The 23,397-nt window shown below is 39.2% G+C and overlaps 2 protein-coding genes across 14 annotated transcripts in view; both read left to right on the top strand.

The window, feature by feature from the left end:
• The window catches only part of LOC138329645 (myoneurin-like), a 101,905-nt gene extending 89,029 nt beyond the window's left edge, over positions 1-12,876 (top strand). Inside the window, exons 5-9 of the mRNA XM_069276779.1 lie at positions 8,368-8,462; positions 8,768-8,832; positions 10,134-10,225; positions 11,616-11,725; positions 12,029-12,876. Coding sequence (XP_069132880.1) covers positions 8,368-8,462; positions 8,768-8,832; positions 10,134-10,225; positions 11,616-11,725; positions 12,029-12,379 — 713 coding nt within the window. The 3' untranslated portion in view covers positions 12,380-12,876. The remainder of the gene's footprint in view (positions 1-8,367; positions 8,463-8,767; positions 8,833-10,133; positions 10,226-11,615; positions 11,726-12,028) is intronic.
• A 5,413-nt stretch (positions 12,877-18,289) lies between these two features.
• LOC138329643 (uncharacterized) overlaps positions 18,290-23,397 on the top strand; it is a 92,289-nt gene continuing 87,181 nt past the window's right edge. For 12 of the 13 annotated variants that reach the window (XM_069276762.1, XM_069276760.1, XM_069276763.1 and 9 more), the window contains exons 1-4: positions 18,290-18,426; positions 19,954-20,134; positions 20,916-22,363; positions 22,641-22,909. In XM_069276762.1, the coding sequence (XP_069132863.1) occupies positions 20,009-20,134; positions 20,916-22,363; positions 22,641-22,909 (1,843 nt within the window). In that variant the 5' untranslated portion in view covers positions 18,290-18,426; positions 19,954-20,008. The remainder of the gene's footprint in view (positions 18,427-19,953; positions 20,135-20,915; positions 22,364-22,640; positions 22,910-23,397) is intronic. The other variant, XM_069276761.1, reaches the window with a different exon arrangement.

Genomic DNA, 23,397 nt, shown 5'->3' with positions numbered 1-23,397 from the left:
TGATTCATGTTGGGGATTGTAGGGTACTGATTCATGTTGGGATCTTGTAGGGTACTGATTCATGTTGAGTGGCTTGTAGGGTACTGATTCATGTTGAGTGGCTTGTAGCGTACTGATTCATGTTGAGTGGCTTGTAGGGTACTGATTCATGTTGGGGATTGTAGGGTACTGATTCATGTTGGGGATTGTAGGGTACTGATTCATGTTGGGATCTTGTAGCGTACTGATTCATGTTGAGTGGCTTGTAGGGTACTGATTCATGTTGGGGATTGTAGGGTACTGATTCATGTTGGGGATTGTAGGGTACTGATTCATGTTGGGATCTTGTAGGGTACTGATTCATGTTTGGAGCTTGTATTGTACTGATTCATGTTTGGAGCTTGTAGTGTACTGATTCATGTTGGGATCTTGTAGGGTACTGATTCATGTTTGGAGCTTGTATTGTACTGATTCATGTTTGGAGCTTGTAGTGTACTGATTCATGTTGGGATCTTGTAGGGCACTGACTCATGTTGGGATCTTGTAGGGTACTGATTCATGTTTGGAGCTTGTATTGTACTGATTCATGTTTGGAGCTTGTAGTGTACTGATTCATGTTGGGATCTTGTAGGGTACTGATTCATGTTTGGAGCTTGTATTGTACTGATTCATGTTTGGAGCTTGTAGTGTACTGATTCATGTTGGGATCTTGTAGGGTACTGATTCATGTTGGGAGCTTGTATTATACTGATTCATGTTGGGATCTTGTAGGGTACTGATTCATGTTGGGATCTTGTAGGGTACTGATTCATGTTGGAATCTTGTAGTGTACTGATTCATGTTGGGAGCTTGTAGTGTACTGATTCATGTTGGGAGCTTGTAGTGTACTGATTCATGTTGGGAGCTTGTAGTGTACTGATTCATGTTGGGAGCTTGTAGTATACTGAATCATGTTGGGAGCTTGTAGGGTACTGATTCATGTTGGGAGCTTGTAGTGTACTGAATCATGTTGGGAGCTTGTAGTGTACTGATTCATGTTGGGAGCTTGTAGGGTACTGATTCATGTTGGAAGCTTGTAGGGTACTGATTCATGTTGGAAGCTTGTAGGGTACTGATTCATGTTGGAAGCTTGTAGGGTACTGATTCATGTTGGAAGCTTGTAGGGTACTGATTCATGTTGGAAGCTTGTAGGGCACTAATTCATGTTGGAAGCTTGTAGTGTACTGAATCATGTTGGTAGCTTGAAGGGTACTGATTCATGTTGGGAGCTTGTAGGGTACTGATTCATGTTGGAAGCTTGTAGGGTACTGATTCATGTTGGGAGCTTGTAGGGTACTGATTCATGTTGGTAGCTTGTAGGGTACTGAATCATGTTGGAAGCTTGTAGGGTACTGATTCATGTTGGGAGCTTGTAGGGTACTGATTCATGTTGGTAGCTTGTATGGTACTGATTCATGTTGGGAGCTTGTAGTGTACTGATTCATGTTGGGAGCTTGTAGGGTACTGATTCATGTTGGGAGCTTGTAGTGTACTGAATCATGTTGGGAGCTTGTAGGGTACTGATTCATGTTGGTAGCTTGTAGGGTACTGATTCATGTTGGTAGCTTGTATGGTACTGATTCATGTTGGGAGCTTGTAGGGTACTGATTCATGTTGGGAGCTTGTAGGGTACTGATTCATGTTGGGAGCTTGTAGTGTACTGATTCATGTTGGGAGCTTGTAGGGTACTGATTCATGTTGGGAGCTTGTAGTGTACTGATTCATGTTGGGAGCTTGTAGGGTACTGATTCATGTTGGTAGCTTGTAGGGTACTGATTCATGTTGGTAGCTTGTAGGGTACTGATTCATGTTGGGAGCTTGTAGTGTACTGAATCATGTTGGGAGCTTGTAGGGTACTGATTCATGTTGGGAGCTTGTAGTGTACTGATTCATGTTTGGAGCTTGTAGTGTACTGATTCATGTTAGGATCTTGTAGGGTACTGATTCATGTTTGGAGCTTGTAGTGTACTGATTCATGTTTGGAGCTTGTATTGTACTGATTCATGTCAGGGGCTTGTATGGTACTGATTCATGTTGGGATCTTATATGGTACTGATTTATGTTGGGATCTCTTAGGGTACTGATTCATATAGGGGGCTTTTAGGGTACTGATTCATGTTGGGATCTTGTAGGGTACTGATTCATGTAGGGAGCTTGTATTTTACTGATTCATGTCAGGGGCTTGTATGGTACAGATTCATATAGGGGGGTTGTAGGGTACTGATTCATGTTGGGAGCTTGTAGGGTACTGATTCATGTTGGGAGCTTGTAGGGTACTGATTCATGTTGGGAGCTTGTAGGGTACTGATTCATGTAGGGAGGCTTGTAGGGTACTGATTCATGTTGGGGGCTTGTAGGGTACTGATTCATGTAGGGGGCTTGTAGGGTACTGATTCATGTTGGGATCTTGTAGGGTACTGATTCATGTTGGGAGCTTGTAGGGTACTGATTCATGTTGGGAGCTTGTAGTGTACTGATTCATGTTGGGAGCTTGTAGTGTACTGATTCATGTTGGGAGCTTGTAGGTTCTCATTCATGTTGGGACCTTGTAGGGTACTGATTCATGTTGGAAGATTGTAGGTTCTAATTCATGTTGGGAACTTGTAGGGTACTGAATCATGTTGGAAGCTTGTAGGGTACTGATTCATGTTGGGAGCTTGTAGGGTACTGATTCATAAAGGGGGCTTGAAGGGTACTGATTCATTTAGGGGGCTTGTAGCGTAGTGATTCATGTTGGAACTTTGTAGGGTACTGATTCATGTTGGGAGCTTGTAGGGTACTGAATCATGTTGGGAGCTTGTAGGGTACTGACTCATGTTGGGAGCTTGTAGGGCACTGACTCATGTTGGAAACTTGTAGGGCACTTATTCATGTTGGAAGCTTGTAGGGTACTTATTCATGTTGGAAGCTTGTAGTGTACTTATTCATGTTGGGAGCTTGTATGGCACTTACTTATGTTGGAAGCTTGTAGGGAACTGATTCATGTTGGGAGCTTGTAGGACACTTACTCATGTTGGAAGCTTGTAGAGTACTTATTCATGTTGGAAGCTTGTAGGGTACTTATTCATGTTGGGAGCTTGTAGGGCACTTACTCATGTTGGAAGCTTGAAGGGAACTGATTCATGTTGGGAGCTTGTATTGCACTTACTCATGTTGAAAGCTTGTAGGGAACTGATTCATGTTGGGAGCTTGTAGGGCACTTACTCATGTTGGAAGCTTGTAGGGTACTGATTCATGTTGGGAGCTTGTATGGTACTGAATAATGTTGGGGCTTGTAGGGTACTTATTCATGTTGGAAGCTTGTAGGGAACTGATTCATGTTGGGAGCTTGTAGGGCACTTACTCATGTTGGAAGCTTGTAGGGAACTGATTCATGTTGGGAGCTTGTAGGGCACTTACTCATGTTGGAAGCTTGTAGGGTACTGATTCATGTTGGGAGCTTGTAGGGTACTGATTCATGTTGGGAGCTTGTAGGGTACTGATTCATGTTGGGGCTTGTAGGGTACTGATTCATGTTGGGAGCTTGTAGGGTACTGATTCATGTAGGGGGCTTGTAAGGTAATGATTCATGTTGGAAGCTTGTAGGGTACTGATTCATGTTGGAAGCTTGTAGGGTACTGATTCATGTTGGAAGCTTGTAGGGTACTGATTCATGTTGGGAGCTTGTAGCGTACTGATTCATGTTGAGTGGCTTGTAGCGTACTGATTCATGTTGAGTGGCTTGTAGGGTACTGATTCATGTTGGGGATTGTAGGGTACTGATTCATGTTGGGATCTTGTAGGGTACTGATTCATGTTGGGAGCTTGTAGGGTACTGATTCATGTTTGGAGCTTGTAGTGTACTGATTCATGTTGGGAGCTTGTAGGGTACTGATTCATGTTTGGAGCTTGTAGTGTACTGATTCATGTTTGGAGCTTGTAGTGTACTGATTCATGTTGGGATCTTGTAGGGTACTTATTCATGTTGGGAGCTTGTAGGGTACTTATTCCAGTTGGGATCTTGTATGTACTGATTCATGTTTGGATCTTGTAGGGTACTGATTCATGTTTGGAGCTTATAGTGTACTGATTCATGTTTGGAGCTTGTATTGTACTGAATCATGTCAGGGGCTTGTATGGTACTGATTCATGTTGGGATCTTATAGGGTACTGATTTATGTTGGGATCTCTTAGGGTACTGATTCATGTTGGAATCTTGTAGTGTACTGATTTATGTTTGGAGCTTGTAGTGTACTGATTCATGTTAGGATCTTGTAGGGTACTGATTCATGTTTGGAGCTTGTAGTGTACTGATTCATGTTAGGATCTTGTAGGGTACTGATTCATGTTTGGAGCTGGTAGTGTACTGATTCATGTTAGAAGCTTGTAGGGTACTGATTCATGTTCAGGGCTTGTAGGGTACTGATTCATGTTTGGGGCTTGTAGGGTACTGATTCATGTTTGGAGCTTGTAGTGTACTGATTCATGTTGGGATCTTGTAGGGTACTGATTCATGTTTGGAGCTTATAGTGTACTGATTCATGTTTGGAGCTTGTATTGTACTGATTCATGTTGGGATCTTGTAGGGTACTGATTCATGTTTGGAGCTTGTAGTGTACTGATTCATGTTTGGAGCTTGTAGTGTACTGATTCATGTTGGGATCTTGTAGGGTACTTATTCATGTTGGGAGCTTGTAGGGTACTTATTCCAGTTGGGATCTTGTATGTACTGATTCATGTTTGGATCTTGTAGGGTACTGATTCATGTTTGGAGCTTATAGTGTACTGATTCATGTTTGGAGCTTGTATTGTACTGAATCATGTCAGGGGCTTGTATGGTACTGATTCATGTTGGGATCTTATAGGGTACTGATTTATGTTGGGATCTCTTAGGGTACTGATTCATGTTGGAATCTTGTAGTGTACTGATTTATGTTTGGAGCTTGTAGTGTACTGATTCATGTTAGGATCTTGTAGGGTACTGATTCATGTTTGGAGCTTGTAGTGTACTGATTCATGTTAGAAGCTTGTAGGGTACTGATTCATGTTCAGGGCTTGTAGGGTACTGATTCATGTTTGGGGCTTGTAGGGTACTGATTCATGTTTGGAGCTTGTAGTGTACTGATTCATGTTGGGATCTTGTAGGGTACTGATTCATGTTTGGAGCTTGTAGTGTACTGATTCATGTTTGGAGCTTGTATTGTACTGAATCATGTCAGGGGCTTGTATGGTACTGATTCATGTTGGGATCTTATAGGGTACTGATTTATGTTGGGATCTCTTAGGGTACTGATTCATATAGGGGGCGTTTAGGGTACTGATTCATGTTGGGATCTTGTAGGGTACTGATTCATGTAGGGAGCTTGTATTTTACTGATTCATGTCAGGGGCTTGTATGGTACAGATTCATATAGGGGGGTTGTAGGGTACTGATTCATGTTGGGAGCTTGTAGGGTACTGATTCATGTTGGGAGCTTGTAGGGTACTGATTCATGTTGGGAGCTTGTAGGGTACTGATTCATGTAGGGAGCTTGTAGGGTACTGATTCATGTAGGGGGCTTGTAGGGTACTGATTCATGTAGGGGGCTTGTAGGGTACTGATTCATGTTGGGATCTTGTAGGGTACTGATTCATATCAGGGGTTGTAGGGTACTGATTCATGTTGGGGGCTTGTAGCGTACAGATTCATGTTGGGGCTTGTAGGTTCTAATTCATGTTGGGAGCTTGTAGGTTCTCATTCATGTTGGGACCTTGTAGGGTACTGATTCATGTTGGAAGATTGTAGGTTCTAATTCATGTTGGGAACTTGTAGGGTACTGAATCATGTTGGAAGCTTGTAGGGTACTGATTCATGTTGGAAGCTTGTAGGGTACTGATTCATAAAGGGGGCTTGAAGGGTACTGATTCATTTAGGGGGCTTGTAGCGTAGTGATTCATGTTGGAACTTTGTAGGGTACTGATTCATGTTGGGAGCTTGTAGGGTACTGAATCATGTTGGGAGCTTGTAGGGTACTGACTCATGTTGGGAGCTTGTAGGGCACTGACTCATGTTGGAAACTTGTAGGGCACTTATTCATGTTGGAAGCTTGTAGGGTACTTATTCATGTTGGAAGCTTGTAGGGTACTTATTCATGTTGGGAGCTTGTATGGCACTTACTTATGTTGGAAGCTTGTAGGGAACTGATTCATGTTGGGAGCTTGTAGGGCACTTACTCATGTTGGAAGCTTGTAGGGAACTGATTCATGTTGGGAGCTTGTAGGGCACTTACTCATGTTGGAAGCTTGTAGAGTACTTATTCATGTTGGAAGCTTGTAGGGTACTTATTCATGTTGGGAGCTTGTAGGGCACTTACTCATGTTGGAAGCTTGTAGGGAACTGATTCATGTTGGGAGCTTGTAGGGCACTTACTCATGTTGGAAGCTTGTAGGGAACTGATTCATGTTGGGAGCTTGTAGGGCACTTACTCATGTTGGAAGCTTGTAGGGTACTGATTCATGTTGGGAGCTTGTATGGTACTGAATCATGTTGGGGCTTGTAGGGTACTTATTCATGTTGGAAGCTTGTAGGGAACTGATTCATGTTGGGAGCTTGTAGGGCACTTACTCATGTTGGAAGCTTGTAGGGAACTGATTCATGTTGGGAGCTTGTAGGGCACTTACTCATGTTGGAAGCTTGTAGGGTACTTATTCATGTTGGAAGCTTGTAGGGTACTGATTCATGTTGGGAGCTTGTAGGGTACTGATTCATGTTGGGGCTTGTAGGGTACTGATTCATGTTGGGAGCTTGTAGGGTACTGATTCATGTAGGGGGCTTGTAAGGTACTGATTCATGTTGGAAGCTTGTAGGGTACTGATTCATGTTGGAAGCTTGTAGGGTACTGATTCATGTTGGAAGCTTGTAGGGTACTGATTCATGTTGGAAGCTTGTAGGGTACTGATTCATGTTGGAAGCTTGTAGGGTACTGATTCATGTTGGAAGCTTGTAGGGCACTGATTCATGTTGGAAGCTTGTAGTGTACTGAATCATGTTGGTAGCTTGAAGGGTACTGATTCATGTTGGGAGCTTGTAGGGTATTGATTCATGTTGGAAGCTTGTAGGGTACTGATTCATGTTGGAAGCTTGTAGGGTACTGATTCATGTTGGAAGCTTGTAGGGTACTGATTCATGTTGGAAGCTTGTAGGGCACTGATTCATGTTGGAAGCTTGTAGTGTACTGAATCATGTTGGAAGCTTGTAGGGTACTGATTCATGTTGGAAGCTTGTAGGGTACTGATTCATGTTGGAAGCTTGTAGGGTACTGATTCATGTTGGAAGCTTGTAGGGTACTGATTCATGTTGGAAGCTTGTAGGGTACTGATTCATGTTGGAAGCTTGTAGGGTACTGATTCATGTTTGAAGCTTGTAGGGTACTGAATCATGTTGGTAGCTTGAAGGGTACTGATTCATGTTGGGAGCTTGTAGGGTACTGATTCATGTTGGAAGCTTGTAGGGTACTGATTCATGTTGGGAGCTTGTAGGGTACTGATTCATGTTGGGAGCTTGTAGGGTACTGATTCATGTTGGAAGCTTGTAGGGTACTGATTCATGTTGGGAGCTTGTAGGGTACTGATTCATGTTGGTAGCTTGTAGGGTACTGATTCATGTTGGTAGCTTGTAGGGTACTGATTCATGTTGGTAGCTTGTAGGGTACTGATTCATGTTGGTAGCTTGTAGGGTACTGATTCATGTTGGGAGCTTGTAGGGTCTGAATCTGATGTGTGGGAGCTTGTAGGGTACTGATTCATGTTGGGAGCTTGCAGTGTTACTGAATCATGTTGGGAGCTTGTAGGGTACTGATTCATGTTGGGAGCTTGTAGTGTACTGAATCATGTTGGGAGCTTGTAGGGTACTGATTCATGTTGGGAGCTTGTAGTGTACTGAATCATGTTGGGAGCTTGTAGTGTACTGATTCATGTTGGGAGCTTGTAGTGTACTGATTCATGTTGGGAGCTTGTAGTGTACTGATTCATGTTGGGAGCTTGTAGGGTACTGATTCATGTTGGGAGCTTGTAGTGTACTGAATCATGTTGGGAGCTTGTAGGGTACTGATTCATGTTGGGAGCTTGTAGTGTACTGAATCATGTTGGGAGCTTGTAGTGTACTGATTCATGTTGGGAGCTTGTAGTGTACTGATTCATGTTGGGAGCTTGTAGTGTACTGATTCATGTTGGGAGCTTGTAGTGTACTGATTCATGTTGGGAGCTTGTAGGGTACTGATTCATTTTGGTAGCATGTATATTCTTGTTCACTACATGGTTTGTTTCGAGACATAAAGATCACAAACATGTGCATTAGGTATCAGCTTTATAGCTTAATGTTTCTGTTCACAGAGTTCGACACCACTCTAACAGAGGTCACCAACAATACGTCAGTATCTGTGGCCATTGGGGAGATAGAAAAGGCGACCATCCAGAAGAGCATTAAGGTAGGTGCACAGACAGCACAATTACACACATTACACAGACTGGATACAATATCAAATCAATAGCAACCTTATAAACAACTTTAATCAACTAAATTCCACCAAAACCCATCACAATCAATTCAATTTCTCAACCCTAAAACTGCAAATCAACTACAAATTGCACCTCAACTCCAAACATTCAACTCAATAAAACTATAACTCAGAGTCAAACCTTTCACTTAAACTTTTTAACTCCACCCTATTGACTGCACTTAAAAAGCATTGCTGTTTGACATGGACTTTAGTAAATATACTGTATTTTGTAGCATTCCGTTCATTCAGCTGTTCAGAACTTAGAACAACAGGGTGTTGAGTGGGACTACAATGTCAGGTAAGGCGATTACTCTTTTGTGTGATTTTTACATTTGTTCCACAAGGGGCAAATTCACTGAAAGTGGATGTTGTAATACATTCCCGTCCTCCATGTGCCATGCACCGTCCGCCGTGCATAAACTTTTCACATTTTGAACGTCTTCTCTAGTTCTAATGTTGCAATTTGGCTGAAAGTTGCCTGAAATGATCCTTTTATGGTCCCGACAAAGTGTTGTTATTTTTGGGTCAATTTTAACTGTATACAATATAATGTCAAAAATATATATATTATCCACAGCCGCCATCTCGAAAACATATTTTGAACTTCTTCTTAAAGGGACAATTCACTCAGGCTAATTCTTGAACATAACCAAGAAGCAAAATATGGCATAAATGTATTGTTCTACATTTCTTATGTAACATTTAACTCAATATATTATCAAATTCCATGTTATTTTTAAGTATTTTAATTGATACCGTTGCAACTACAAATCGTTGATCAATACGATTATGCAGGTACAGTATGTACTCTGTACCTATTCCCGAGCCAAAGTCACGCACGTTAAACAAATGAACTATATATAACCACTGTGGAGGTAATAAAATGATTCTCAGGCAAGACAATTCATCTAATAAGGTAAACCACTACTGTCAGAGCGATTTGAGCAGTTCTAGACAAAAGTTGCATTACTCTACGAGCAAGGGACAGGGTTCGGCATACAAGATGTTCGACCACAATGTGTAATGGCGGACAGCGAGCGAGTTTGAAAGTTTCACACACATTTCACCACCATGGGCTTTTCGAGCATATCACAGTAAAACCGACTGATCTAAATTCCATTAGAACCGATTTTTCCCCCGATATATGTACAAATCTTAATGTTGTCTTAGATTGAATTGTCCCTTTAAGTTCTACCAGTGCTATTTGGCTGACTAAAACTTGCATGAAATGATCCTGACGTGGTCCCTATAAAGCGTTGTTATATTTCGGGTCAATCCAAAATCAAAGATGGCCACCACAGTCGCCATCTTGAAAACCCATTTTGAACTTCTTCTCAAGTTCTACTGGTATGATTTGGCTGAAACTTGCATGATGGTCCTGACAAAGTGTTGTTACATCTCTGGTTTGTATTTGGTGGATGGACTGATGAATATAGCCAACAGTCAGGTGATTTTTTTCCAGAAAATATGAGATTTGAAAAACTGTCAAAAAAACAGGATATTTAATAATGAAACAGAGATTTATTAGTAAATAACCCTATTTTTTTTAATAATTTTTCAAATTCATTGAAATGGCCTCTTGTGTTTTGTTTTAAACAGTTATCGTGAAGGAATCAATCCAGAGGTGAACTTGAGGGTAACCAATATGGTGATGTCCCAGTACTCCAACATGGAACTGGCAGGGGTCATCAGTAAGTACACACTGCCATGGTAACCAATATGGTGATGTCCCAGTACCCCAACATGGAACTGGCAGGGGTCATCAGTAAGTACACACTGCCATGGTAACCATTATGGTGATGTCCCAGTACCCCAACATGGAACTGGCAGGGGTCATCAGTAAGTACACACTGCCATGGTAACCAATATGGTGATGTCCCAGTACCCCAACATGGAACTGGCAGGGGTCATCAGTAAGTACACACTGCCATGGTAACCATTATGGCGATGTCCCAGTACCCCAACATGGAACTGGCAGGGGTCATCAGTAAGTACACACAGCCATGGTAACCAATATGGTGATGTCCCAGTACCCTAACATGGACCTAACAGAGGTCATTAGTAATTACACACTGCCATGGTAACCAATATGGTGATGTCCCAGAACTCCAACATGGAACTGGCAGGGGTCATCAGTAAGTACACACTGCCATGGTAACCAATATGGTGATGTCCCAGTACCCCAACATAGACCTGACAGGGGTCATCAGTAAGTACACACTGCCATGGTAACCAATATGGTGATGTCCCAGTACCCCAACATAGACCTGACAGGGGTCATCAGTAAGTACACACTGCCATGGTAATCAATATGGTGATGTCCCAGTACCCCAACATGGACCTGACAGAGGTCATCAGTAAGTACACACTGCCATGGTAATCAATATGGTGTTGTCCCAGTATCCCAACATGGACCTGACAAGGGTCATCAGTAAGTACACACTGCCATGGTAACCAATATGGTGATGTCCAAGTGCCCCAACATAGACCTGACAGGGGTCATCAGTAAGTACACACTGCCATGGTAACCATTATGGTAATGTCCCAGTACTCCAACATGGACCTGATAGAGGTCATCAGTAAGTACACACTGCCATGGTAACCAATATGGTGATGTCCCAGTACCCCAACATGGACCTGACAGGGGTCATCAGTAAGTACACACTGCCATGGTAACCAATATGGTGATGTCCCAGTACCCCAACATGGACCTGACAGGGGTCATCAGTAAGTACACACTGCCATGGTAACCAATATGGTGATGTCCCAGTACCCCAACATGGACCTGACAGGGGTCATCAGTAAGTACACACTGCCATGGTAACCAATATGGTAATGTCCCAGTACCCCAACATGGACCTGACAGGGGTCATCAGTAAGTACACACTGCCATGGTAACCAATATGGTGATGTCCCAGTACCCCAACATGGACCTGACATGGGTCATCAGTAAGTACACACTGCCATGGCAAACAATATTTTGAATATAAAGGCAAAATATACAAACGGTATCATTTTTATCATGCACCAATTGTATCTAAATTCATAGAAAGAATTTGATCATCTATAATTTGTTTTCAGAAGCGTGTAAGAGTTATTTCATTACAAGGAAAAAGAAAGCTAAATGGATCCAAACAAATAGGGTTGAAGAAACGAGAAAAAAACAACGTAAACGACAACGGATGACAAGTGTAAGTCATGGTACAGACTGATATTCTGGTATATAGAAAACAAGGAGAATGAGTAAAGTAGGTCATGACAGGGAAAAAGCAATATAGGTCATAACAGCCTTAATGTAAGTCACCAAAATGGATGGCAAATATAGGTCACAGCTGAAAAAGCAAATGTAGGTCATCATTGAACAACTAATGCAAGTCATGACCTAGTTCGCTTTATATCAAGTTATATTATATACATTCCATAAATATAAACAAATTAAGGCTATGTATAAATAAATAAGACTTTTTGTAAGGTGAAGTTTTTCTATTTTCCAGAACCGTGTACGTAGACTGGCCGCCCTGTCCAGTATGACTGGTGGGATCAGTGCGTCGGACCGGACCAGACTGGAGGAGGCTCTCAGTTCTACCACATATATCTCCTCTCAGGAATCCGACTCGGATCCAGACACACCCAGCTGGGCACTGAAAAGTCTTGTAGTGAGGAAACTCGCATGGAGAAGTGACTTCCTCAATCATTGGTTTACAAAACTTGATACTGACCATTTGAAAAGTGACCGCTGTCTTAGTAGGCGGGAGGCTGAGGAAGAGAGTCAGCGTTTACCCCCAAAAGACGGACCAGACTGGGCTGTCCGACCCTCTGCCCCTACCAAACCTAAAAAGGTCTGACCAGACTGGACTGTCCGCTCCTCTGCCCCTACCAAACCTTAAAAGGTCTGACCAGACTAGACTGTCCGACCCTCCGCCCCTAACAAACCTAAAAAATTCTGACCAGACTGAGCTATTCGACCCTCTGCCCCTACTAAACCTAAAAAAGGTCTTACTGGATGCTGAAGAAGGGGGAAAGAGTGTCATGTAATACCTATGAATGGACAAATAACGCAATAGATCATGTATAGAGACAGTATACACATGTAATATGTAAAGTATGTAAAAAGAAAGGTCCAGTTTCTATAGTTTGGTTTTAAGATAACCTGGTTCTCTACCAAGCAGATATCTGATGTCATTATCAATGTGACACATCAGGCCAGTAACAGGTCACAATTAATACTCATGACGTCCTTCATACAAACAGGCTCCTGAGTACTGGCAATAAACTATTGTTTCTGTGTGATGTTATCTTGGGTTTTTTTTTAAGAAATAAAAACAGGAAGTGGACGATTTTAGATCAGTGTTTTGTTTTTATTTTAAAAAGAAAAAAATGATTAAGTATTGATGTCAATATTTTTAAAATTCTTTGAGGTATAAAAAGAGTTTGCAAACTTTTGTCAAAAAGCTATGCGAATTCACACAATTTGCAAACAATATTTTTACCCAATTAATGAAATTAGAAAAGAGTGACATGAAAGCTTATAATTAATTTTTTAGTCTATTTGATAAAGCAAAATATGTTTTAATGTATGATTCCATTGCTTTTTCAAGGTATTCATTTTCCAAATCAATACCAATATCATATTTCTATTGTGACGTCATGATAACGTTGGGTTTTCAAACTATTCTCAATTTTTTTTATAGTGGTATGCAAAAAAAATTGGCAAATCAAAAGCCAGATTTAGAATGAAAACAAAGAAAAATTAAGTTATATTATATACATAGAAGTTCCCCAACAAGTGACTGTTGTTTATCATGTTTATCAAACTCAAGTTAGTTAATTTTCAAATTTTGAAAAGACACAAGCTTTAGCGAGTGTCTTTTAAAAATTTGAAAATTAGCTAACAAGAGTTTAGATAAACATGATAAATAACAGTCACGTGCTGGGGAACTTATTTATCCAATAACTTTAACTCTATATTTATACCGTGGTGACCATTTTCTTGTCTTCATTCATGGAAATTTACCACCATACAATGTGTAGTGATAACTTCCCACCATAAAATATATTGCATAAATAATGAGTCAATATTCTATTGTTTGATACTTTGAATAAGCAACTACCTGTTAAACAGTAAATACTATGATATCTTAAAAGAAAATGCACTGTGAAAAGTAGCCTGAAGTAGAGAGCCAATCAGAATTAAGAGATCTTGGAGTTGACCAATCAGAGGTGCCGTAGGTGGAGTGTGTAAACATAATTGATAACCAACTGCTATGGAATTTATCACACGGATTTTCCATTGTGAAACATGCATAGTTATGGGATAAATGCATATCCTTCACGTAACCTTCAAAATTTCTTGGCATTATCTGATATACTGATATTCTAGACAATTGACAGACAACCTACATGTTGTCATGATATTCGACAAACAAATATTTCTGTTTGACATTTGACCTGTTTATTCCGGGTTTTTTTGTCGAGTAACCTTTTCACTCTAAATAACATTTTATAGTGTGTATTACATGTGGCAATCTTACCTATATTTTCATGATGACTTTTCGAAAAAAAAAAAAAGAAAAAAAAAGCAACATTGAGCAAGAGGCCCAAATTTCCCTCTAATTTCCCTATTAGGCCCACTCTTTCTGCTTCAGGGAGTCAAAGCCAATATTTTGACAAATTCAGTTTCCCTTCCCCAAGGATGTTTCTGGTCATTTTTGGTTACAAACCATGCAGAACTCTATGACAATGACAATGATGTTATTCTCATAAACATTTAAACAGTGGTGTAGAGAATATAAACAGGACATGCATGTACCGTATACATGTAAACAATAATGCATTAGTACAATATATATTAACTCACATACAATAATATGCATGGGATATACTGGTTACATTAAAGAACTGAATTAAGTCTGTCTTGTATAATAATTATAATTTTTGTAAGTGAAATAAGTTCATTGCTGACTACATAATAGAAAAGAATATCAAATTTAAAGTATTTGGTTTTTCATAATAATATCTTGATATGAATTTCTTTCTATTGGATACTAATTTATCGTATGTACAGTTGATGCTCCACCGCCGAAAGAGCATAATTCAACATTTGAACAATAATTGGTGTATATATATGCCTAATTAACACAAAATATAATATGAAAGAGTTTGTTTCGCCTTTGGTGCATGCGCAATCAGTTCTTCATTCCATATAGGATATAGTGCCACGGAATTTTTTTCGGGATGCAATTAATTATTTTACATATTTTAAACTTTAAGTAAAATCAGAAGCTCTAACTTTTCAATGGTGGTAATGATGTTAAGTAAGTAACTTTTGTAACTGAAGAAAAATACTAAATCGTCTGCTCCTGTTTTTGATAGTGAAAAAATACCATACCATTTTTCAGCGGTGGAGCATCTTTAAATAAATAATAGAACTCAGATCTACAATTACTTTTAAGTTACATGTGCTACAAATACATTGTATGTTTTCCCATCTGCCATATTCAGTCAGTAGTTTTATATTACATGTTCTAAATTTACAATAGGCATTTCAAAGATGTGGAGAAAGAACTCCAAAATCATAGCATACTATAAATTCTTTAATTGGTACCTTTCAGAAATTGAAAACATCATTTTTCAAACTATAGATATAAAATCCTATTCTGCATTTGACATAAAGCGCAGGGCAACCTGGTGAGACAGGAGGAGGAGGTGGTCCAGGAAGAAAACCATAGTGATGTCAGGTTACAGGAACCAAACCTTTCTGATAGCAGGAAAGCAAAGATCAAGTAGCCATCAAGTGCAAACAAAGCAGAGTAGGAGAAGTTTGGTGTGGATGTAGATGGAATTTTAAACGCATCTTTGGCAGAAGAAGTCGATAGGAAGATCGAAGGCATGACATCAATAATGTATAATGTGGGTCTTGAAAGATATGGTGCAGAAGAGAGGAAACAACCAAAGAAGGCTATCACTAAGAATATGAGGCAGCAGGAAATAACAGATATGAGGAAAGATCTGAGACGGCTGGCAAAATCATTCCATTCAGATGTGCAAAGGAAGAAGAGAGACCTCATTGTCAAAACTTCACAGGAACATCAGAGAAAGGTTTAAACTTTTAAAAAGAGCTGAAAGGAGTAGACGATGAAGGAAGGATAGGGAAAGAGCATGTACAATATTCATAGCCAACCCAATTTACATCACACCTTCTTGGCAGCAAATGGTCAGGAACATTCGAAGCAGAGAGGGAAGAGGTTGAGAAGCATCTGCACGTCACGCAGGCATCCTAAGAGGGATGTGGAACTTGAGAACAATGAAAAGCTCTTTCGGCCAGATGAACCAGAACATTTGTTTGATGAGTCTGAACCAAAGTTAAAGGAAGTAAAAGATGTCATAAGGAAAGCAAGAACAGCATCATCATCACCAGGTCCCAATGGCATACCTTAAAGAGTATATAGGAATCGCCCGTGATCGAAAAAAGCGACTGTGGCAGCTCATGAGGATTGTATGGAGAAGAGGAAAGCTGGCTAACTGTTGGCACAAGGCAGAGAGATGCTTCTTACCAAAAGAGGAACAATCTGAGCCACTCAAGCAATTCCGGACCATATCCTTATTGAACATAGAAGGAAAGATATTTCTGGCAATACTAAGAGAATGACTAATTACAGGTTGCATAACATGTGATTTGTTAGTTATTTACAAGTTAAGGTCACTGTGGAGATGTTCTAGGAAATTTTAATCACAAAATCCACAAACCTCACAACCATATAATTTAACTGGTTTTAAAGCTTTATCAAAAATATCTTATTTACAATCAATTGATCTGGACAGATTATGATTTCTACATTTACCAGTGGCACCATACATCACTTTAATATCTTTTTCATATAATTTCTTGATAAATTGAGTGAAGCCATTGTTGGTGGAATAAACACCAAGATATTTGAAGTTTTTCACAATTTCTGTGTAATTGCCATTAAAGGTACACTACCTTTCCAAAACGGCTTTTAATTTTAAAATTGGAATGTAAAACGAGATTGACAATATTGCAGAGTCTCAAAAGTTATAAGCTTACCGTTAATACTATACCTGTCATCACCTTCTGACGATTTAATTTGAATGAATTAAATGTTGATTTTCATAACGCGGGTCGTATTATGTTTCCTGCCGTCGTCCTATTATCGAACGTTAGTTGACTATCACTGCCCCAGACAACAAAACAGCGAAATGACTCTCCACTGTTTGGTATTGTACCCTCATCTTAGATCATCAATTTACATGTCCTTATGTTATCAATGTTTTTACGAAACTTTTTTGTTGTTTCGGAAAGGTAGTGGGCCTTTAAAGAGCCACTACTTCGTACCTCAAGATCTAGAAGCGATTAAAAGGAAATGCCTTGCCATTGCATAAGAGTAGATGATGCTTGAAACATCATATACATACTTGACGATGTTTAAAAAAAACAACAACAACATAAAACGTGCATTTTATATAGCATTTGAAAAAAAGAATACATACACACACATTTTTCATGATGTATATTTGACCAAAAATTAAGGACATTCTGGAATTATGACATTCTAGTTGTACATTCTAGATGCTGTTTGACAAAAACATGTACATTTTAAAAGATTGGCTCCCTCTTAATTGTTATAAACAGTTTTCTACTGTTATTGTTGCTTTAACACCAAATTAAATCTGTAAAATATCTTGGTTGTTCAAAAGATGACTAGCTTGCCTTAATTAGAGATTTAGATCGTATTATCTATGTCTCTGGTTTAATCACATGATTGGTGAAATTTTCTCGCTGGACTGTTTGATGATTCATTAAAATCGGCGCAGGTATAGAGTAAACCATGAAGATCTTGTAAAATCTTTTAAAATTCTTATTACCAGAAATCATTTTATCTTGATATGAAAAATTGATGTGTTTATCATTATTACGCGAAACTTTTGGCGTTATTACGCGAAAAATACTATTTATAAGTTTTTATCCGATATAAAAAATCATGTAACCAACATAAAATTTCATGCCACCTCTCAGAGTCAAATGCACTCAACTCTTGGAGTCTGACTCTAGATCTGGAAGAAGAAGGTCGATGTATAGCACATCAGCGATTTAATATTGGTTTCGTGACGTCATATTCGCATCGATATTGGTCTTTCAAATTCCACTATCCAAAAAATTGAGTTCATCAGGGTAGTGTCTTATGGCCATCCTATTTCTTACGTACAAGCAACTCCAATAATCCCGTTGGCATTTTTCAAAGAAAATTCTTTTCTAATATTATAGAGGCCTTGTATACTGTTCCGGTAAAATATCAAATAAAGACTTCCGATGATGTAAATTGGGGTGGTATAACACCATAAAACAAAATATTATTTGTTTAAAAGTTTTGCATAATAACGCCAAAAGTTTCGCGTAATAATGCGATAGTTTCGCGTAATAACGCCAAAAGTTTCGTACTATTACGCGATTTTTTTTCTTCTGCCAAAATGAACCAAACCGGCTTTCTACAAAGATGTCAGAGAAAAAAAAAATAAAAAAAGCCATCTCCCAAAAATGAACACCGTTCATGTATGTGTAAATTAATATTTTTTGGAGAATAATAAATTAAATAAATGAAAAAAACCAACATCACTTGTTACATATCTATCTATCATTTATTGTCTAAAGATTGTATAGTTTACCACCTTGGCGCTTATAAGCCTCAGGTGCGCGCTCCTGTTAATTTTATGTGCAAATTTCCCCGTTGGGGCCCCCGAGTATAATTCCTATGCGCATACCAATTGCGCACCGCAACCCATTACGTAGAAGAAGGAAATGGCGATCGGCGGAGTGGATTCCTAGGCGAACACGTAATATCTCAAATACCGATTTAAGAAGAGGAATCAAAACAATGTAACTATCATTGACAATTTTTGCACATATTTTAGCCATTACAGCATATTGGTTGCATTTTGTATGCGTTAGTATCATAGTATGGTCAAAGTATGTGGACGGGCACCTTGCTCGCGGGAAGGCTCAGAAAATGAGTGGTCATTTCTGCCACTAGCCTCATGTACGGATGTAGAGTTCTGTTAATTTGTTTATCGTATGTTTGATATGTACAGCTTTGTATCATGCCCTGTTATAATGTTTGAAACATAGATTTTATCGCAATATAGCCAGTGTGGGATTTTCGAGTTTCCCGGCTAGCCGAAGCGGATTTTTCTGAACAAAGGGAACTAGGCCTATGCCCGGCTACCGCAAATAACCGGGCGCTCGACACAGAGGGTGTTAGGGCTAAGGTCCCATGTTCAAAATGTTTGTTTATTTTGCTTATATTAAATTAAGATATTTAATCATAATCGTTATGAACAAGAAATAACTGGTTCAAAAACCGAGTCGAGCGCTATATAATGTTTACAAAAGCACAGCGTGCGCACAGAAACGTGTGCGCACCATAATTCCTCACCATGTTGCTGGCGTACATGGCATCTTTACCAGGGCAAGTTTAAGTGATTTTAGACACACCTGCTTAAAACAGCCTAGTTATACATGTTTGTCCACGTTTCAAAAGTAGAAATGAGATGAAACGATTCAGAACAGGACTAGGTTGTGTTTAACATCCATCCTTTTGGCGTTATGCATATATCCAGATGTGACTCCTACATTTAAATGTTCCAATCTTGCCAGTAACAAGCATTTTCATTGACTCTAAAAACTTGGTTGTCTCATAATGTATAACAGAAAGGAATGTTTTTAATGTATTAAGAGAAACATTTGGGAACAATTTATTGCCATCCTCGATTTCAGGTGCAAATTTACTCATTTAATCGCTGATTTACTCCAGATTTGCACATGAGACTAAGGATGAGTTATTACAAACTTCATTTAATGTTGCAGACCATTTAATTACTAACATAAAATATTGACATTTGGGTACAATTTATTGCCATCCTCGATTCCAGGTGCAAATTTACTCATTTAATCGCTGATTTACACCAGATTTGCACATGAGACCAAGGATGAGTTATTACAAACTTCGTTTAATGTTGCAGACCATTTAATTACTAACATAAAATATTGACATTTGGGTACAATTTATTGCCATCCTCGATTCCAGGTGCAAATTTACTCATTTAATCGCTGATTTACACCAGATTTGCACACGAGACCAAGGATGAGTTATTACAAACTTCGTTTAATGTTGCAGACCATTTAATTACTAACATAAAATATTGACATTTGGGTACAATTTATTGCCATCCTCGATTCCAGGTGCAAATTTACTCATTTAATCGCTGATTTACACCAGATTTGCACACGAGACCAAGGATGAGTTATTACAAACTTCGTTTAATGTTGCAGACCATTTAATTACTAACATAAAATATTGACAAATCTTTTTCAATTAAATGTAGATCTAATCTGTATTTGTTTCAGAAAGAAGTCTTTGTCATCATTATCATTATCACATTGAAGTTTCCACAAAATCATCATGAATTACCAAAAGTTCTACACGAACGGGATCCACTCGAGTTCTCTACTTTGTCAGCTGGCCACCATGTGGAAGTCCCAAACATTGTGTGATGCCATCATCAAAACAGGAAACATTAACACAAAGGTCGGTTCAGATTATAGAGATTATCTTATTCAGAGCTTTTCATGAACCGAGTTATCAGACTGGCGATTTTAAATTTCTGTCCAATCCCTACTTAGACTTACTCAAAGAAAAACCAAAATTGATCAATAAGGTTAAAATTGTTATTAAAAAAAATATATATATATAAAAAAAAAATCAATTGGAAGCTGTAGATTAAAGAATTGTACGATGAATATGTGAATTTGATTCTGAATTTAACATTCAGCTGGTTGGGAACTCGAATGTCGAGGCTCTTGAAAATGCGAGACGATAATCTTTACAGAGATCAAAATATGACTACTGAGTGATTTTTAGAAAAGACAGGTTGAAAAACTCTTCTTAAATTATGTGCAGAAAAGGTCCTATCTTCTGTGATTTAGCACAAGATTAGATTACTGTATAGTTCTCTTTTTTTTCAAAAATATGACGCCATTTATTAAAAAAGCAGCAAAACATAAGAAGTCTTATGATAATCTTGGTCATTATTTAAGAAAATTTCAGAAATTTGTTATCACTTAAAATTTACTTTTTATACAGAAGTTTTATCCTTCAATAAAACAATGCAACTTTATCCAATAAATTTTAAGTGGAGTTTACATATTCTGGTGTCTGAAAATTGATAGGAGTCTGAAGTCCCTCTTTACAGACATTTTTTGATCTCCATACAGAGGGAGTCTCGCATTTCCGAAACAGTTGCAACTCAATTTCTTAACCTGTTGAAGGTGTCTTGATTGATGTTAATATTGTTATCCTTGTTTTCCAGGCACACAGGTTGGTTTTGGTAGCTGCCTGTCCAATGTTACAATCCATGGACAATGCTTCCATTGGATCACACTTAGAAGTTCGCCTTGCATCAGAAATAAAACAGGATTCCGTTAACATGTTTCTGCAATACTTATACGAGGGCTTCATGATGTTAACAGAGGACAATCACAAAGACATTGAAAAAATTGCCCGACTGTTGCAGGTTGACAGTGTTATCAAATGTTGTGCAGACTTCTGTAAGAGTCTACAGGAGAAAACAGGGCTGTCAGTGTATTCTGCTGGTCAGTATAAATACACATCACACGATATGTTAGAATTCAAGCACGTTAGGGTATCAGGAATTCAAAAGACTGTTCAAGATACAATGATGAAACGCCACTCAGATTTCCAAAGACCAAACAGCCCTGGATCAAAAAGACCAAGAATGCACAGACCCGGTAGTCCCTCGGACGGACCACGAGGTGGCGATAATATGTATGGACATTCTAGTCATTCCGACTCGGACCGAGTTCCCAGACTCGGTTTAGGGTCATTCCCTGGTGCTGCTGGACGTAATCTCCAGCCAGGTGTAGTTGAAGTGATTGAGGACAGTTTAGAATTGGTGCAAACAGAACCTGTGGAGAGAGACCCTGTCACAGGTAGACCTTTAGACTCGCGACCACCGGTGCAAAAATCTGTCGCAATATCTGTAGCAAGTCAGGTCACTGGTGGGGATCCAGATCTCCAAATTGTTAATGTTTCTGGTATGAAAGACAGTTCTTCATCTCGTACTCAAATGTCGACAGCTACACATACTACATCAACTCCCATCGCTCGCGACTCGCGGGGTCCATCTTCACATTCCTCATTTTTATCACAGCAATCATCTCAATCTAGAAGTGACATTCCTATGCCAAGTTCATCACGAGTTCAATCTGATAGATCAATGCCTACAATGTCTCGACCTGATGTTCAGAGGTCGCTACAAAATCAGTATAATACCGATCTACAACAACAACAACAACAGAAACAATCTGCTGTACAATATCCATCTATTCCACAAGCTCTAATAGACATGGACTTTTCTGCTTCAAAACAAAAATCCTCCGATGTATTCCCAACTAGTCTACAAAAATCTACTGATGTTTTCCCTACGGGTTTACCAAAACCTTCAGAGGTAACATTTCCCGGAATGTCAATGTCTATGAGCGGTCAACAAAACACAGTGGCACAGTCAAAACCATTCGCTGCTGGTAGTGCTGGTCAAGCAAACCAGTCAGCTGTTCCCATCCACATCAACACCTCGTCGTCATCAAGTAGTCCCATTACCAGTCTACCTCCCGTCTCGCCAGTCATTCCAGATACCTCGTCCTTTGGCATGTCAGCCTCTCCCAAAACCTCACAACCATCATCACGGTCCGAGAGTTTAGAGAGGCCAAGTTCCACAGATCGTCTGAAGGAGGAAAAGTAAGTGTCCTGTACTAAGTATTATTTAGCTCATTATCATCTTTTGAGGATTCCTCTCAATGGAGTACTTCTCAGAGAGCTTTTTAATTCGTCATAAATCAATGATGCACGTAAGATAATTTCAGAAAAAAAAAAGAAATAGATTTGTTCATTGTGTTGAAAACTATCTCTCCATTAATGATGCACATAGAATAAAGTGAAAAATGCATGTATAAAGAATTAAGAATATTAATTGTTACTTTATGTAATTATACCACTTAAATTTCATCGTTCACAGGGCACCTCCTACAGTCGATTTAGTCGGTCCTGACATCAGTATAGTAAAAATTGAGTCGACCGATAAGGACGAAACGGGAGCATTAGACATGTATGTAGACACTGGTGACGATGGAGAGGTGCATCCTCCGGGTATGGAGGGGGATGGGGATCAAACGTACGAGGGAAGCGACTACGACGTGGAGGAACCGCCCGGGGAAATGGAAGGTTCTAACGAAGGCAGCAACTTAAGTGGAGATCAAAACGCATGGTACCTCAATACAATGAAAGGTAGGTTTCTTCAACAAGTCATATTTATATCATTGATGAAACGGGTGTAAAACATTTCTGGAGGCATTTGGTGTTTCTTATAAAATAAAATAGGTTAGCAACTTTATAAATTAGATTTTGTTGAAACCTCTGGTAAACAAATTTAGTGATACTCATAGTAAATCTGCAGTTTTGCTGTGTTAGAAGTTGGACCATTTATTGGAAAAGGTCCTTCATAAACACAAAAACAAGTTTGCTGAGTGCATTACTTGTAACAGGTCATTTGATTTATTAATCTCCAGCTTTCTTGTTTGAATCATTCTTTATTACATAAAACTAATAGTTATGGTCATTTTGAGATTTGACAATTTGAAACCGTCCTGCTTTCTAGTTTGAATTGTCTTTTGAAACTAGCTTTTGTGGTCATTTTGAGATTGAGTCACTTTATAGTAGAGATATGACTCTCTAGCTGGACAATTTACCGGATGCCTGTGGTGTATCGAACATGA

The sequence above is a fragment of the Argopecten irradians genome, chromosome 8 (genome assembly GCF_041381155.1).
Source record: "Argopecten irradians isolate NY chromosome 8, Ai_NY, whole genome shotgun sequence".
Taxonomy (NCBI): Eukaryota; Metazoa; Mollusca; class Bivalvia; order Pectinida; family Pectinidae; genus Argopecten; species Argopecten irradians.
This window is presented reverse-complemented; position numbering and strand designations above follow the sequence as displayed.